A 19,555-nucleotide genomic window follows, 5' to 3' on the forward strand; every position below is an offset into this window, starting at 1 on the left:
CAAACCACTCAAGTTGCAGTTTACATCCTGTTCGTACTTGCATATGTAGTGACTAGAATGACTGCTATAAAAGGTCTGAAGTCTATTTTAACATAATCCTGAGTTATGGCCAGTAGTATCTAGAAGGTGTTTATTTTATTAAATTTTTTAAATAATATGAGCGATGTTGAAGAAATTGCAGTACTCGTTTCACCGACACAAGCAAACCAAATGTGAGAGTTTTGATTTTATTTGAAAAACGATACACGATTACATTAAATTGTGTACATGTAAATTTAACACTTTGAAAATCATTGGTGGTGGACAGTGCTTTTCTATGCTGGTGCTTCATAGTACATCCTAGTACAAAATAGAATAATGTACGAAGAAATAACGAGAGTGAGGTGCGCAGGTCTATCTAGTACTGTCAGTATTGTAAGGTACGCGACAATAATGAATAACTAATGGAAATTAGTCACCAAGTACCTGCTTAATTATTTTGATCAGTAGATTTCTTCTTCTTCCTGCAGAACATTGCATTCATTGTTGGATGTGGCATGCGCTGACAAGACATACAGCATTTGTTATTAATGCAAAATACACTAAACACTGGTGCAGAGATTTCGCTCACAAAGTGAAACCATTTTACATGACGACCATGCACCTAACAAAACTAAACAAATCATTAGATGGAAAAGTATTGAATAGTCCCATAATTAACTTGAGTTTTTCTTGTCTGCTTGGCCACTGAAAGATGTATGTGCATGTTTTTTTTCTTGATGAATAATGGTATTGCTGCTGTGGTTAAACTGTTTGACGTGCGGTGATAATAATGGTAATAAAGAGTATTTAGAGAAGTTGAAAGACAATGATATTTTGACAAGAAGATTGCTCTTATTTCAGCAGTTATACATTCTTACATAAATGCTTTTATTATACTCTGGAACCAGTGTGGTCATTGTCGCATTAACACATTTTTGCCCCGGAGAACGGCTGCAATGTGCTCTTTATATTTGGTTAATTCTGTAAATCATAGAGATGGTTGAGCATGAGAGAGCCAGAATGTCTGGCATCAACAACCATACCCCTTTCAAAGTCACTAACACCATCCTTTTGCCAAATCTTGATGCCTGGTTTGAAGGTCAATGCACTGAGTTACTGCCATAGGATTGGCTGACTAGATATTTGCATTAAGAATTTGAACAGCTGTACCTAATAAAATGGCAGATGAGTCAAGGATCAGCTTTAAAAATGATAATAACAGTAACCAGACCAAAAATCCCTTTTATACCTGTATTATTCAATAGATAGAATGGATGGAAAGATATATGGATATATTATAATTTGTTTTTTGTGATAATCAATAGTGTGATGTTGGTGAAGATGAAGCATTGAATCAGCCTGCAATCTCAGTGGGTTCTGTCACTAGTTTGGAGCCGGCCCAAATGGTCTTGAACTGCTCTGGTACTGGAAACTCCCTCTGTAAAACAACCAAGAAGATGAAGGAACAAAAAAGCACATGTGAAAAAGCACAGTCCCTTTCCTCCTTTCTAATCTCAGACACTTACATAATCGCCATCGTCTGTTGGAATCATGATGTTCATCTCAGAACTCTTGGCACTGACGATGTCACAGCTCAGAGAGTCTTTGCTCAGGTAAACCTGGCAGCCCTCTGTCTTGTTGATGGAGATCGTGGGGACTGTTCCCAACACCTGCAACACAGAAATCAGTCACAAACAGTGACACGTATCTGTGGTGCAATCGACACTGAAACAAAGGTGACACTAATGTTTTTGCACAGACTAAGACACATAGAGTACATGGTAGGGCTGAATGATGTGGTTAAATATCAGATTTTCCCAAATCGACATGTGATATTACCTTATAAATCAATCTACTGTTATATAAAACTAGATGGATATATTTATTTAAAACTAGAACAACTAGATGGGAGTATAACCTCATGAAATACGATCAAAAATATGAATGACTATACTCTAATGCAAGGAGATATATAAATAGTTTCTAAACAATTTATGTATTGCATTTATTTAAATAAAAATCAGGAAAAATAAAACAGAACAATTAAAATAAAATCATAAATCAAGACCTACTTGACTATAATAATTAGAGGCCCTGTTGCTTAAAGCTTTGATGTGCATCGTTTAACATTTTAACATTTTGAAACTGTTTTGAAACATTTTCAATTTTAAATGCACTTTTTTTTACATTCATCTGGAATTTTTGGATCTGCATTTTCATTCAATATGCGAATACTTTGCTTTTTAGCATCATTGCAGAAACGTGAAATATGACATGATTTCTTTTATTGCTGGACAAATTCGACATTTTCCATTTATAATGTCACATAAAGGACGTGAGATAAGAAAAACATAAATACAGTGAACCACACAATCACAGTTAAGCGAGTACTTGGCTTTGTTGTAGGTCATTACACCTGAACCTCAAACTGCATCTCTTACATTCTGTGTTTTTACTGCTTTACTCACCTGTAACTGTACGCTCTTTGAGTTGATGACCTCCACAATCCCAACCACATTCTCAAAAACCAGACCCACCTTCTTACAGTTGTCTAAAGAGAATGAAGACGTGAAAACGATTCAGTGATGTCGTCCCTACAGCATTTGTTTGTTTGTCTGCTTGTTTGTGGACAGCTCACCTATGATGATGGAGTTAATTTTGCCCTTAATCTGCAAAGTGGAGTTATTACAATTGAAGGCGTAGACCACTTGTTTTAGTTCCGTCTCCTCGATCAGCAGGTCGTGTTTCTGCTCAAAGTTTTCCTGCAACAACACGGGAACAGTTTTCATCAATAATCTGCGCCATGATACATTAAATGTGATTCGGCTGATTCCAGTGATATTTGGAAATAATCCCTGCAAGACGGTGCAAACATTTCACGTACCACCCTCCATTTCTTCCCCTCCAGCTCCAGTAGAGGAGGTCTTTTCTGAGCAGCCGCTCTCGATGAGGAGTTTGCAGTCGCTGAGGTTTGGGTTTTGGTCGGTGCAGCTTGAGAGCGCAGGTTTGCGTTCTTATGGGTCTTCTGCTCATCTGATACATGCTTCAAACCTGAAGATAGAGAGGAGGTGAGTGCGCACTGATTGATTTCATAAGCACATTTACTACATTTCTTCGTCATGGTCTTCTTCAGGCATTTGAGTGAACCCACCTTTGGTGATGTCCATTCCCTGGTTGAGCTGAGCAAACAGTGCAGAGTGTGGAGCCGCCTCAGGCTGGGAGTCATCGTCTGTGAAGACTGGAGGTGGACCGGGGGGAGGAGGAGGAGGAGGAGGAGGGGGAGGGGGAGCACTGGGGGTCTTGGAGGAATTAAAGAGAGAAGGAGGAGCGATGGGGCCCTGGGGATGAAAAAAACACATTTGATGTTACAGGTGGTTTAAGAGTGGCAGAAGTAGTAATGACTCGTTCCAGCAGGGGGAGTATTGCACTATTTATGCATTCTCCTTGAACAGACCATGGTGGGTGATTGTCCACAAATACATAACCAAGGATCATACAAAAAAAACATCTTTATATCTGAACCACATATTAATACTGTAATACTATTTTTTTAATGTAAATACATAACACATATCACATGACTGCACCACTTCAACAAATGAATTTGCAGAAATCGTTTTGCATACATACACGTTTTAACATAATAACCACACTGGATTTGAACCTAGGCTAAGTAAGAATTGTCCACAGTCCACTGCTGCTTTACTTAATATTTGTTTTAACTTGACTTGATGATTAATTGTACCTGTTGATGTCTACGTTTGGAAGGTTTTTGCTGAACAGTGTACATTTTAATGAAGTTCATCATATCCTCTACTTAGATATCTATAGTCCACACTGAACACAATCAAAAACATCAACTTTCTCTTAATTGATGAGATGTGGACAGTACAAATTAACAGTCATTGATTGCAGCTGTGACTGCTGCACTCACTCACACACACACACACATTTTGTGTGGACCAAAAAACATATTAACCTAAAAGAGTGAGGACATTTTGGCTGGTTCTCACGTTCTGTCACAGACTAAGGGATTTCTGAGGGTTAAGGTTAGGCATTGAGTTGTGATGGTTAAGTTTCGGGCAATGTTTCCCCATCCTGGTCCTCAGACACCACTGTCCTGCATGTATTAGTTGTTGCCCGCTCCAACAAACCTGATTCAAATGAAAGGGTAATTAGCAGACTTTTGCAGAGCTAGATGACGAGCTGATCATTTGAATCAGGTGTGTGTGTGCATGGACGTGTATTTGCCACCTCGTATGACCTTTTCTGGCATAAACACTGACCTTGTCAGGACCAGTAGTCCTCATGGAGACTAAAACCTGGTCCTTTACATTCAACTACATCAATTGTGTAATCAAATGTGACATTAAACCAGCTCCCCTTAGTTTGTAACGTCGATAACGTTTCATGAAATATTTAACGTCTTCTGCAGGGTCTTGTCTGAAGAATTCATGTAAATAATGAATTAAGTGTGAGTGTGAGGGTGTCACTAAACCCCTATGTGAGCAGCAGATGACGGCTGCTGTGTAGCAGTGTGACCAGCCCTGCAGTTTAGGTTACGTGTGTACACAGGCCCTTTGTCGGGGTTCCACTATGAAGAAAACCTCCATTCAAGTAAATCCTGAGGACCACCTGTTAGCACCACACACTCCCGTCCTTGCACACACTTCAGCTCAGTCATCTGACAGCAGGGGCAACAGCTGACACACACACAGCCTCTCAAGTTTCTGCTTGCAGAAAACACACATGTGAGCACAGTTGTTCGACATTATTTGCAGTTAAGTTTCAACGGTTTGACATTTTTTTGGGAAAGGTTGCTGGTACAACTGTTACGACTGGCAATAATTAAGGCACAGAGAGGAGACAGTTAGCTCATCTTATAGCATATAAACAAATGTCTGTTACATTTAAACCATTGTCAGATCAGCTCTGCACAACTCCCACCAGATTTCTCAATAAATTGGTGTTTAGATCCTGGCAACAGTCCCTCATTCCACAAAGGAAGTGATTCTTTTAACAGCACTCAGATGGTAAGATGTCTGCAAACTGGTTCGAGTATGACTGTAATAACATGGCGGTGCAAGATGACAGCCTCTGTAAAACAAGGCTACAAAAACAAACCATTTTTATTTAGAGTGCCTGCTTAGAAATGCAAGTCAATGGAGTACTCCAAACCCCACACATCCTGTATCAAGACTTTGATTGGGAATGGTATGATGTTTTGAGTAACCATGGCGACAAAAATCGCAAAAATTATTTCAACCCAGCCCAGTTTGGAGCCTCACAGTGTCGTCACACTTTAACGTAAAGACGTGGTTGAAACTTTAAATGGGTCACAAGTTTTAAAGGTTCAATCCACCCAAATGTTACTAACCTGATACTCCATTACCAGCTGAAGTCCTGCACCCGACGTCATTGACTTTTCCAGTTGATTATATACTTATACTAACAAACCTATGGGTACTGTATATCATTTCTGCCTATAAACCCTCTTAAAGTTTTGTTTCCATTGTGGTAGGGACAGTTATTTTGGTACTATTCCTAATAGAAATGCAAAAAGACTTATGTACCATACTGAACCGAACATCTTAAATGTCACACACTGAACACACTTTAACCAACTATTCAGCTGACTCCCCATATTTTGGGGCTCAGACTAAAAGGCCCCCCTGTAGGACCAGCCCTGCACAGATGTGAACAAAGAACTACTCCTTAAATGCAAAGACTGCAGAACAAATTTCTCAAACTGTCCTCTTCTGGCTTCACGTGGGGGTTTTGACACAACAAAGCCAAACTTCCTCAAGCAGATAAAGATGACGAGAATCCCTCGTTACTGACAAGAGAAGAAAGTCAAAAGTGCTTTGAGGGATTTTCTTTGGAGCCATCTTAATCTGTGGGATCTGGTGAGTGTGAGAGTAGAAACATCCATGAACAGAAGTGAGTGTGGGAGTGACAGAGGTTTTGTGAGCTCTGTGGAGAACCACTGAGTGCAGCCACTGAGGAGAAACTCATTCATTCATTCATGCTCTATGCAATGGTTTTTGTAAGCGGTCGCTTCATAACTAAAAATGGAAGTCCACACAAAATGAGTCCATTTGAGCTCTGATATAAAAATATCAAGGCCTGTGACTGGAAACCAAATAACAAGACAGTTAAAATAATAAACGAGTGGTTATGGGGTGGTAGATTACTGATGTACATTGAGTTGTAAAACAAAAGTATTATAAGTTTTTAAAAAAAAAAATGTTACAAACTTACAGTCTTGCACCACTCCAGTCCAGTGGTGTGGTGCTCTTTGATGAAAGACTGCATCTCAGTCCAGATTGACAAGTAGGACTGCACCCAGTCCACATGGCGCCTGTCACTGGGTGAGCATTTCGCGGTGGCGGGAAGAGAGGAAAAAAAACAAAATGATGTTAAGATAAAAACAGGAAGAAGAGAGATTAAGGCTGCAGTAAAAAAAAAAAGTAGGCGGTAGTAGGTTTTGTTAAGCATCAACAATGTCAATAAAGTGAGCTATGTTAATGTGACCGTATGAATGAATGACTGTATGATCATGAATAACAGATACATGACTCTCTCGTTCTTCAGTTAACAACGTCCACAAAGCACTTTTTCCCCTTAAAGGTCCAGTGTGGAACCTTTAGGTGATTACATGACAAATGACATATTACCCACAAGAATGTTTGTAGAGGTGTATACAGAGTGGTGAGGCTCGATAAGGATTGGGAAGAGCTATGCAGATGTATTTACATTTCCTTGTAGTCTTTCAGCACTCTGTTGGTGTAGAAGGTGGCGGCATCGTTCATTTCCTTCACATAAGGGCCCGGCTTCTGACACTGAGAGAGGAAAGAGTTTATTATTTATCAAAAGTGTCTCACACACAACTTTTCTGTTTATCAGCAGATGTGTCATGAAAAGCTAACAGTGGAGATCAAGGTTGAATATGGATGTGTTTGATAAAACCTGTGTGGGTTATTGACAGGTTATGGTTTAATTCTGAATCTATCAGAATAAGAATCAGAGCTAGTTTTATGTCCATGTAATTGCTTCCAATTTACATACAAGGAATTTGCTTTGGGCTTGTCGTGCATAACAAATAATTAGAGTAAAAGAATGGGGAAAACAAATACAAAACAACATTTAAAAATGAACACTGTAAGATTCCTCACCACAGCGACCCAGCCCAGTGCGGGGATGCTCTCACTGATGGCTGACAGGTGGTTGAAGAGGCTGCAGCCGCGGTTTCTTTCTCTGAAGTTCTGAATCTCCTGGATGTGATCTGAAATCGGCTTCAGCAGGTCATGAAGTTCTGTCTGCAGGAGACAAAACACAGGGATGCAAGAGTGAGATGATGTGAAAGATGAAGTGTGTGTGAGAGCTGTAACCATCCTTGCGAGACAACCTCTTTTACATGCTGAATCATTATTATGGTACTTTCAGATACTTGTGATTATATAATCCTTGTGTGGTTTCCTCTGCTCACTCATACCTTTCTTGCTCTCAGTGCCAGCCAGTAAATCCTAAACTAGTCTGCAGGACAGTAACTAATTTTATTAGCTGGAGCCTTTTTCCACTGCAACTTCCAGATCTCAGCCTCAGTGGAGCTCCTTTCCCATCACACCGTCCCTTCAAACATTCCTCCGCTCGTGGGGAGATCCCTGTGGCCTTGTAAGGCATACGGCTCTTTCAGTGTTTACGGTTTACCTTTCACACATAAGCCTGCACACACATAAATCTGGGAACACAGTTTCATTGGAGAAGTGTTGCCACAGCGTTACTGTTTTGATCTGCAGTGCAGAGCACGCTTTGTGAAACATTTATGAGCAATGAGCTGTGACAAAATAGTTTCTTTATTAAAATGGATGGTTTGAGCCCACAGTGCTCCAGTACTATTGTAGCTATTGTAGCTTGTTGATATATTTTACATGAAAACGGCTAAATTGAAGCTGCAGTGTGTAACTCTTGGTAATAATTGCTGTTGTTAATGTTATATTCTGCCTCTGTTTGGTCTTCGTGAACAGAGACTATGTGACATTCTTTGTATGCCGTGTCCTTCCGCTGCAAACAAATCACTTCCTGTGTGCAGCACAGTTATGTCGCCGGGTGACATAAGATCTAAACGCCACTATACTGAGAAACACAGAGAGAGCTGTGTGGAGCTGCTTAATGAGGACTGTGTGAACTCATTTGGTGGTTGTTTTAATGCACATTTGTTCATATCTAAATGTTTTGCTACAGTCAGTCTATACTGTATACTGTATACACTCATCTGTTTTCATTCGTATGTATTTTATGCATAATAGACATAGCTGTAGATTTTTGAGTGACACTGTATTGAAAAACCAAATGTATATTTGTTTCTGCAAATGTATGCAGGAAGCGACAGGAAGAGAAATAATCTTTCTCCTTGTTTCCCAACAAATTCTTCCCCAAATCAGACGCACATGATCTCCATCAGCTGAGATAGACGGCTCTTTCTTTGCTCCTCCAGCTGCTTTCATTCTAACTTAATCCAGCTCATGTCTGTCTCTGAAGCAGTATATGTGTGTGTGTGTGTGTGTTTGTGTCTATGTATGTGTATATGACAAGAAGTGAAAGACTGTCTGTGCTGGGTGAGAATGTAGCAGGCATTTGCGGTAGCGAAAGCCATAACACATGATATTTACATCAGCATTCTCCATCCTAAATACCTGTACCTGTGTACGTAAACACTTCTCCCCAAACAAAACAGTTTTGTCTTTGTAGAACAACAATATCCTCATGGCTCCCATTTTAAAGTATGACTGATATTCTGTGGGTCAGTGCCACGGTCAGACTTCCCCTCACTCAGTTGAGCTGCACAGAGAGGAAACAGACAGATAAGACAAAGAAAGACGAGGATGCTGAGTGGAAAAAAAGGAAAACATATTCCCACATGGTCAGTAACCGAGACGTCCTGGCATTATTCCGAGTTGGCCTCAATTCAGAGTCAGTTTTCCAAGTTAGTGAGGAACTTTGACCATTTCTGAAACGTGTCCAGAGATGTGGACGAGATGTGGACGTGTTGAACACAGATAAAAAAAAGAGAGCAAGTCGATAAAAAAAGATCAAAAGTGACAGCTCCAGTTGTTTGATAGACGGTGAATGAGCTCAGTGGGTTACAATAGCAGAGTCTCCGTGGCCTTGACTTCCTGTACAAGCACTGGATCAAAGGTAAAAGCGTGGAGGGCAACAATATGTCAGCTGCAGGAGGGTTTCTAATATGGTAAACAATGTCAGAGTCAGAGTGTGCAGACACACACACACACACACACAGAAAAGGGGGGAGGTAAAGATGAAGATTACCATAACTGGGAAAATCAAAAACAAAACAAAATTGACTCACACACTCAACTCTAAACAAAACTTGATTCAACTTGAAGCCAATAAACATCTATCTATCTATCTATCTATCTATCTATCTATCTATCTATCTATCTATCTATCTATCTATCTATCTATCAATTTCAAAATAATTGAATAATCAATCAATAATCAAAACACTCCTCGTGCCATGTGCAATGTACGACAGCGAAGGGAAATTATTTAATCTATACATATGAATAAAAAACTAGAATTACATTTCAGAGATTGTAAAAATAAAATATAATGTTTACTCAAATTGTAGTGGACATCAGGTCTCAGGACACACTCAAAAAGATCCACAAACCTTTGAATACACACCCACACACATGCACGCGCACACACGCACACACACAGGATTACAACAGGCTTAAATATAGAACATGCCCATAAAAAGTCAGGGAGCACAACAGAGCTGCACTGGAGAGAAAGGCCAGACGTTTGTGAGCTCTGTGTTAGTGTAAATACTGACCTTGTCAGGACCAGCAGTCCTCATGGAGACCAAAACCTGGTCCTAATGAAGCAGAACATCATTTCTAAAGGAACTGCTTAGGTTTATGGCTTAGATTTGAAGTGTGGTTAGGTTAAGGTTAGGATTAAGCATTGGTTCTGTTTATGGATAAAGCTTTGGTTACAGGCTGTAAATGCAGTGTCCGAAGTGTATGTGTGTGTGTGTACTGGTCCTGACAAGGTCAGTGATTATAGGAGAAAGGTCCTAAAAATGTTATACAACAGCATACGCACACACCACAGCTCTCTCTCTCTCTCTCTCTCTCTCCCCCTCTCTTTCTCTTCCTCGCTCTCTATACATGAACATGTCATGTTGGGAATGTGTTGTATTAGCATTTTCTTAGTCAAAGAGCAGAGTAATCCCTCTGTGAACAGCTCGGCCCGCTGGGAAACACAGGAGGTGAGGACGCACTCTGACACTCTGACAGTGTTCATTTCATTGTTGGGCTGCTGTTTAAAGTGTGAAACATTTGGCACATGTGGTATTTGTATGTCACATGTATCAGATTGCTCTGTAGTTCACCCATGACTACTAACTGCCGAAGCTTTGTTTGCTTAGTTGTTTCTTAGTCAGCAGAAACACGAGCAGCAGCCAGTCATAGTGATGGTGTCAAGTCACATGATACAATCAGTCCCAGTTGTGTACTAAAGAAACCAATAGTAACAGATGATGTGCTATTGTTAATGACGCTGACTGGCAAACCTGATTTCTGCTGAATAACTCAAACTGTTGTCTGGATGATTCCAGCTGTCAATCACACTGGTGACTACACATACAATATGTATTATGCTTTATTGTCTATTTTCCTCTAAATGAGAATATCGTTGACAAAATTGACACCATGCTCTATTGAAGAGGACCTGAAACAAATCAAGAGGCTGTGAGGAATAACATTAGACCAGAGTAGTGGTTTCAAGATTGTTTTTATCCTAAATTCGATATCTTTACGTCATGCTTTGAGCTCATTTGAGATGTTTAGGAATTACAGGTTAAGCACTATTATAGCCAAGTCTCACGGATGTGGGCTTTTAGGACCCTTGAGCCGCAAACATCGATTGTTTTATCCTCTTATGGTGTGTCACACTGGACTCCTCGTTTACTCTGAGTGGAGCAGCATTAAGTGTCGTCGAGCTGCATTGTGGGTCTGTTGCTTTGTTTCGCTCGCTTCGCAAGCAGCAAAAATTTGGGAAATGTACAATTTTCTAAGCCTTAGCTCGAGCGTCAGCCAATCAAATTACATTATAAGTAGTTATTTCAGCACAGGTGCTTAGCTGTGACAGATCTGGTCGTCAAAGTCAACAATCAGGGCCACATTTAGGAAGTTTCATGACCCATGACAAATAGTCTGGCGTAAAAGAAGAAAACCCTGCACATGGGTGCTGATGAGTTGCAGGAAATGAAAAAGTAAACAGATAACAGGTTTATTTGTAACTTTCTGCTTTTGTACCTTTGCAGGTTGTTGGTGTGTCGCAGTAAGTTCCAGGAAACTTCTTAGAGTCTGCAGGGCGTTGTTCACCATCTCTGCCTTTCGATCACAAAGAGTCACACAGGTCACATAGATTAGATGTAGAAGATGTAAAAGAACACATTTTTTGAATTTTATATTGTGCATAATAGTGAGGTTGCAGTGTGACGAATAGAGAAGAAAAGATCTGCATGGTTTTCTTCTCGTTTCTTTTAGTCTCATGCCTTCAGCCAGTAAATCTGTCGGTGCTGCACATATAAAAAGCCAATATACATAACACACACACACAGAAAGTTAGGGTTAGTCCCCGCCAGCTGTGTCGTGTGTGTCTGTGTGTATTGGTGTGTGTGTGAGAGAGAGAGACCTCCAGTTGTGGGCCGAGGGAACCACCAGGGAGGCTTTGTCCATAAAAGGAGCTCTACAAACTTAGAGAAACTACCTCTGGCTCTGATGAGACACAGACATAGAAATCTTCTCTCAAGGTGGAGAAGATACAGGAAATACAGGATCATTTAAAAACATTTTTTGTGTTGCAGGATAATTTCATTTGAACAGTACTTTCTGTACTTTCTCTCCAGTTTTGGATTTATTTCAACGACATAACATCGCTTTTATTACCACAAAGCACAGTCCCTTGGGGAGTATATGGGTCATTACCAAATAGGAAAAGGTGCTCGACAAGCAGTTTGATAAATGAATGTAAAGTCAAAGTTCAGTCGTACTCCCATCCTTGGCTTAGGACAAGGAATCTTTTCAGGCACACACACACACACAAAAGCTGTAAAGTGAGCATTTTTTGTTTTAATATAGCAAGATAAAACAGCACATTCTAAAAAAATGATTGACTTTAAAAGGAATACATTTTATTAGGTGACCCTTTCATTAAATGGCTAAAAGCAGCCATGACGGTTCCCACGGCACTGTCAGCACTCACTCACTATATGTCTTTACCTCTTACAACTACACTTGAAAAACCTTGAATTAAAGTGATATTGATAGACTTTAATAAAGCAGATATTGATATTTCTTTAAATTGAGGGACTAAGCATAACAATTGGTGTAACGTGTGCCTCATTTAAAGATGAAACAGTTGGTGTTGAGACTGCAGAGTGACTGACTTGCTGCACTGTAACTGCAGTTCACTACGACAGCAGCTGTGGTGACATCTGTCTCCAGCAGCTGCTGTTAACGCTCGTATATCTGTGCCTGGACAAGTGTGCGTCTTCAAGTGATTCATCATTTTTCTGCGGAATAAGAGCTTTTACACACACTGAGTATGTAGCACACACACGGACGACTCACATGTTTCTCCACCTCTCTTCCTACGGCTCGGCTGTGGCTCAGGTAGTCTGACACCGGACCCTTCAGGAGTCTGTCGAACGCCTCCACACACTGAGACATGCCTTTGAGCACAGAGGGAAATTACAACTTGGCTACATGTCTAAATGCCTTTTTAACTCAATGTAGTTCAAGCTATGACTTGCCTCCATCAATGCCGTTGACACAGTCCCCATTGGCCATGCCACCGGATGGCTGCTTCGTGACGGACATCTGCTCCAGGCGAGTCACGGCTCGCTCCAGACGCTGGATTAAACCTTCCATGGTGACAAACCTAGAAAATAAATGAGAGAGTTGTGTCTTAGACAGCATTGTGATCTTACTCATACCACCATCAATCTAAAAGATAGAAGACTGTGTCTGGAGCAAAAGAATATCCAACTTTCTGATCACTGGACCATGTCAGGTGCAATGGTTGCAATTTAATTTCTCTATTTTCAATTGTTATGTAACTCATACATGATGATATCTTTACTTTTTCTTTCTGGTATGAAAATATAGTACAGTTAATGTTTTTAATAGAGTTGTGAGGTAATGTACCTTCATCTGTTTTAAATCTACAGTGAATATTCATTTGAAGCTTGACTTATTATTGAGTTATTATTATTGTAATAAAATTGCAACTCAAACCACATCATGCATCAGATAAATTGCAATTAGATATTTCCCCCAAAATTCTTCAACACTATTACAACAGCATCCATTCTTGACATTTTACGATTATTATATTATATTTTAGGCAGTACAAAAAGCAGACCTATGTAAGGGCTTAGCAATCTGAGGGGTCCAACTAGACTCCAATGTTAAGAAACAACAAACAGGGTTTTAGTGTGTAACGTTCTAGGGTATTGAACATCACACTTTCCTGAAAACAGTCATTTTCAGTTTCAGAGGAGGTCCAGACGGTTGACCAGGCTTAGAGTCACAGGAGCACTGGTCTCAATGTTTGACCCCCGGTAGATCCACCCTTGGAGTGCAAATCCCAAATTTATTAAAAACAGTACTTACTGACTTATGTTACGGACTCGGTAGATGAGACATAAACAAGAGGAAGCAGTTTTCTACAAGCATACACCTGGTGAGAATGGTTTCCTTACATTTACTTAAATGCTATGAAACCAGATTTTACACATTAAGTAGTGTACTGTATACACTAGAAATATATATTATACTGTATATGTTACTCAGGGATTGTAATAGGTTACCTATTGCTCATTTGACTTTAAATGTTACTTACTATGGAAAATAATAAATTCTGTTACTTTTTATATAACAATATTGCTACTTTTTAATAAACAATTTTCTTTTGGAACTCATTGAAACAAATATTAGCTGTCAAACTGCTACAACTTTAATGCCAGTCTATTCCAAATGTCACAATCTCTTTTGCATATTCTTTCCAATGTCACCTGCCGTGATCATGTGATCATATGGATCATATGGATCATAAAGAAGAAGAAAAATGGTGATCTAGCATTAGCATTGCCTTGCTTAGAAATTGAAATATTGTTACAGTTTTGTAAATTGTAATCTCTTACCCCACTCATTACTCAGTAAAGTAATCTTTTATTACATTGTCTACTGCAGTGTTTCCCAACCCTGGTCCTCAGGGAACACTGCCCTGCATGTTTCAGATGTTGCCCTGCTCCAACACACCTGATTCAGATGAACAGGTCAACAAGCTCTGCAGAAGCCTGGTAACGAGCTGTTCATCTGCATCAGGTGTGTTGGAGCAGGGCAACATCTGAAACATGCAGGACAGTGTGGCCCGTCCATCACAGGGCAAACAACCACAACACTCACACCTATGGTCAGTTTAGAGGGTCCATTAAACCCCTGCCTGTTTTTGGACTGTGGGAGGAAAAAAGACACATGCTGTAAGGCAACAATGCTCGCCACTACCACCGACTCCAACATCGGTTTGATGACATCCGTGTAATAAAGCTGACGTGGACGTCACAGAGTACAAACAAGCCTCGCTTACTTGATATGTGAAACAAATCTCCGGCCTGTAACCTGATGCCACAGAAATAAATTCCCGATAGCGGCACAGAGAAAACCACACTCACAGCTCCGCCTTTAACACGGACAAGCCATGTGCATCATCATGAGACAACGCGGGCCTGCTTCCAATATTTATTAGTCAGAGTGGAATTCAATCAACCATTCAACGTGCGTGTTTACGCAAACTACTGCTAGGTAACAAGCACTTCCTGAGCCGACACCTGCTATCTGTGTGTCCAACACACAGAAGCAATGATGTGGCTTGTAAACTGTTGTATTTACTTGACAAAATGACATAGGGAAAACAACAAACTAGAACGTTCTGTCTCGACTAGGCAGCCCGCTGCGCAGACAGGATTGTGTCCTCCGTCTGTAATCTTTGAAAATGATGTTCTGTAATTATGTGCTATGAGCAGCAACCATGTCCAGTAGGGTGTCATCGACTCATATCTGCGGAGAGTTCTCCCACTAGTGCCAGATGCCTGTTGCAGAACTCAGCTGCTATTTCCACTTTCTGGGTCACAGCAGCTGGTACGGCAAAGACCGAAAAACTGGGGAGCTGGATGTTTGCTGACCACATGTGAGCAACAAGTCAACATGTAAACCAACAAGATCACATTCACTCCAGGAAATCTGTGTGGATTACGAGGCAAGAGATTTAGGCCTATTTCTGTTTGGGTTGTGTTTGTTGACTTGGTATCACTATTGTCACAGGTCATGAATGATGGTGTTTGTTCACCTCAACAATGACACTTGTTTTAAAGTTTAAAAGAGTGCGGGACATCTAGATGTAGCAATTATTAACATTTACATCTTTAGACTTGCTAATTTACAAACATTTACCTATCACATGTGCATTAACTGAGTAGTTTCATCTTTACGTTGATTAAAGGACTTTATAAATGTATAGTCCTTGACAGTTTATAAACTCTCTATACTAAAACGCTTCTCAGTATAGAGAGGGGTTGTTCTGGGCTATGGGCTCAGACAAGTTTATATTATTAAAAGACATTTTAAACTTAATTTGATCAGAACTGAAAACCTGTCGTTAATCAGGCTCACACTTTTTCTGGCAAAATGACGAACTGAGAGATTGGAGGGAATCATTGCCATTTTAATTAAATAATGAACAGAATCATTTGTTACAGCCTTGTTGTTACTGCTATAAATCCCTTCTATTAAACTGAGGCCACATATCTGCCAGTGTATTTGCTCCTAAACACTTAATCACAGTCTTGCTCAACCACAAACCCACGAGGCAGAAACAGCTGGCTTCTACATTGTAGCCAAGATCCACGCCAATGCTGAGATGTTGCCAAGGAGATCACTATATTCATATAGATTTCCTGCATCACGCTAAAGAAACGTTCAGGAGCAATAAAGCAAAGCAGATATACACTGTGTGTATTATTCAACTTTCAATAGTTATCCAGCTGTTTTTCGCTGTTAGTTGTTAATGTAAACTCCACTATACGAACACATTCCTGCTTCTTTTCTTTCAGACAGGTGGGGACACAGCATCTGCTGCATGAAGACCCCCAGACCAACAGCCGCTCCTTCCGGACTTTACCCTGTTGTTCTTATGTCTCCTGAACTCTGTGGCCTGGTATCTGATCTTTTGGGGCTATATTAGTCCACAGACTGGAGTTTGCTGTGATGGGCCAAGTGGAACGTCAAATACAGACCTCACGGTGTCCTGCGCTGTACTCAGGAACTATAATATAAGATAATGTAAGGAAAGTTTATTGAGTCAACTGTTGTTGATTTTTTTTTTTTATTCTGATTCAAATAAACCCACATCCATCATGGTTCTTTGATGTCAGTCCATGTTGGCTTAAAAGGTTTAGCAAAAGAGATGTTGTGACAGCTGCAGAACAATACCCAGCATGACAGAGACAACACACAACCTATATGAAGGACACATAAATAACAGAATTATTATTGCTACAATTGCACCTGCCATAAACCCCACAAAAAGTAATGAATACATTAAAACCTCAAGCTGTAAAAAAAAAACAAGGCATTAAAAGCAATAACCACAGTGGAAAATATGGTAAACAATATGTTTTGTCAATGTCAAAACTCAACAAATGCCCATAATCTCTAATCTATAACATGAACATACACTTTGAATGTCATATTGTCTTAGTGCAGGAGTCTCCTCATCACACAGACTCTCACTGACAGAAGATGATCACACTCCAAGACATGTCTCTGGCTCACTGACAGAAATTCACCGCCGAACAAATCTGATGCTTCATGCTGAGCAACCAAGCACATAATGACTCCAGGCGAAAAGTGATGACAAAAAATGGACATCTAACATGAATACAGCGCGCACCCACATTGTGCCAATCATGTGCCAAATAGTAAAAGGCATGACGCAAAGACAGGACGCATGAGAATATGACTTTGTTTGGACATTTCTGGCGCAGAAACGGCCCCTCCCAGCAACTCAGCAAAACCTGACATTCACTTTAAAGTAATCAATGCAGAGATAACTTACCTCCCTCCCCTGGTCCACAGTAAATGCGGATGTTTTGTTGTGTTTGTCAATGTCCAAAGACGTTATTTGTGGCTGTGAGCTGACGCCGCTGTGCGCTCCTCTCCGGCCGATCTCCTGTGCTGCAGCACCGGGACTCTTCCTCCTACATGTCCTAATTAAGCAACACGGAAAACCTGAGATCCGGACGGCGTGCAGAGATCAGGACCGTGACGTGACTCAGTGCCGCAGTATCTGCTCAGAGGCGGACGGACATTTACCTCGAAGCCAACATGGCAGCCTCAGAAATCGCAGCTAAAAATAGAAGAGCACTGATGGTGGCGAAGTCTCTTCTGAGGTAAACAGACTTGCACTCTCAGGGGAGAAACCATCACCATCATCATCATCATCACCAAGTCACTTTATTTGTACCTGTTAGTAGATAATATTACCCCTGCACTTTTAAGACTGAGGCACCCTCTAACAATACAAACATGATACACACTAAAACATAAAGATCATTTAAATGTGACATTAAAGAGCTAATGAGGACTTAAAGGTCCAGTGTGTAACAAGTAGCTGGCTTTATTGGCCATCAATAAAATTAGGGATGAGCATCTCACCATCAGATGTCACCAATTCTTATACAATGGACCACATATACATAACTAGTCCAATACTAGAATAAATAAACATATTAGTATGGCATTCTCATCATCATAATCAATAACAGTGGTGTGTGTGTGTGTGTGTGTGTGTGTGTGCACGCGCGCTCAGACCCTAATAATAAACAATGGAGAGAACAAGCTATGGAAATACTTGACATAATGAATCTGGTTATTAAAAGCATTTGTGAACAGGTGGGATTTGTTGAGTTTTTGGAAGATGACCCGGGACAGAAACCAGGCCACAGTTTGCCCACCAACCTGGAATTCCCCCACTACAAATTAGCCCTAAACATGAGAACTGTTGCTCTATTTACAGTGCAGGGTCCAGTCCAGTCCTGTGTCTGAGACCATGTTTCCAAAAGTGGTTTAAAGAGTCACCCTATTCAGTGTTGTAATGTAACAAAGTACAAATACTTTGTTACTTTTCCTAAGTACAAAATTCACGTATCTGTACTTTACTTTGTTATTTATATTTCGGGCAACTTTTACTTTTGCTCCACTACATTTCCTCTAACTATCTTTGTTACTCGTTACTACCAAATAAAATCAGAAGAAGAAGAGTTGGTAATGGTCTGTATAGAGTTTTTCTAGTCTTGATGAAATGCTTTAAACTACAGTTTTCACCCATTCACCCAATTAAAAAAAAAAAGTATATTTTATATCAGAAAATTACTCATTTACTTTAAGACTTTTACTTAAGTAATATTATAAAAAGATGACTTCAACTTCTACTTCTAAAGTCATTTTCTGGTGAGATATTTCTACTTTTACTCAAGTATCCCTTTAAGGTACTTTATACAAGACTGTGTATAGCTGCAAATGAACAACTCAATAACATCTAATTTTTATAAAGAGATTTAAGATGAACACATTTCTATAAATTGATAAAAAAAAAAAAACTTACATTTTCCCTTTTGTTGTTTGTTAAGCTGCATTTGTGTCCTCCTTCCGTAATCCTGAGTGATTGTGCCAGATCCTTTATCCAGATGCTTGCTGCCTTTGATGACCTTGTCAACACTAGATTGTTATTAAAATGCACTCAATACATTACTGTTACAGTGTCTGTGATCATTTGCTCTGTGAGCTCCTGGGGTCGTGATAAACAAAAGGAAGAACAACAAGGTTGACTTTGAATTAGCTAATGTAATGTAACCGATGGGACAAAGATTCCCCCATAATTAGCTATAAACATCTGCAAATGTCATAATTAGCTATAAACATCTGCAAATGTCATAATTAGCTATAAACATCTGCAAATGTATAGAAATTAAATTAACACATGGTGTTAATTTAATTTCTATACATTTGGTAAATTGGTTGAGGATAGGATGGGTTATTTATTTGTCAAGGGTCAAAACCACTTTGGGATCAAAGTATTTGGCCAGTTGCTAATGCATGGCAAATACATTGAAAGAAATAATTAGATATAAATAAAATATTGAAATAAAGCCATTGAAATAAAAGATTAAAGAAACAAAGCCATGTTAGCCATGTCTTTAAAAAGAAAGACATGTTGTTGCTGCGTACTTTGAAATCAAACGCTGACTCACTTGGACAGAGCATTAAAGCACACACCTTTACTCTTTATTTTATACATTTGTGGTCCTCAAAACAAGCTGTGGTCATCCTGATTCCTTTGTGAAGGCGTCACATCACCGCTTTCATGGATCTTGATGTGG

The 19,555-nt window shown here is 39.8% G+C and overlaps 1 protein-coding gene across 5 annotated transcripts; it reads right to left on the reverse strand.

Annotated features, from left to right (window-relative positions):
* Nucleotides 1-211: 211 nt before the first annotated feature.
* On the reverse strand, nt 212-19,032 carry cap2 (cyclase associated actin cytoskeleton regulatory protein 2). 5 transcript variants are annotated; one of them, XM_058618935.1, is made up of 14 exons: nt 18,781-19,031; nt 17,233-17,383; nt 12,869-12,996; nt 12,687-12,787; nt 11,367-11,444; nt 7,197-7,340; nt 6,778-6,863; nt 6,283-6,388; nt 3,173-3,359; nt 2,906-3,072; nt 2,660-2,783; nt 2,490-2,572; nt 1,548-1,691; nt 212-1,459 (listed from the first exon to the last, which is right to left on the reverse strand). In XM_058618935.1, exons 3-14 carry the CDS (start codon nt 12,984-12,986, stop codon nt 1,376-1,378), a joined length of 1,422 nt encoding a protein of 473 aa, XP_058474918.1. In that variant the 5' UTR covers nt 12,987-12,996; nt 17,233-17,383; nt 18,781-19,031; the 3' UTR covers nt 212-1,375. The 5 variants fall into 5 exon arrangements, with proteins under 5 accessions (XP_058474918.1, XP_058474921.1, XP_058474919.1 ...); XM_058618938.1 differs by having other exon boundaries at nt 17,233-17,463; XM_058618936.1 differs by having other exon boundaries at nt 17,233-17,523.
* Between the last annotated feature and the right edge of the window lie 523 nt (nt 19,033-19,555).

Source organism: Solea solea, chromosome 20, assembly GCF_958295425.1.
Source record: "Solea solea chromosome 20, fSolSol10.1, whole genome shotgun sequence".
Classification (NCBI taxonomy): domain Eukaryota; kingdom Metazoa; phylum Chordata; class Actinopteri; order Pleuronectiformes; family Soleidae; genus Solea; species Solea solea.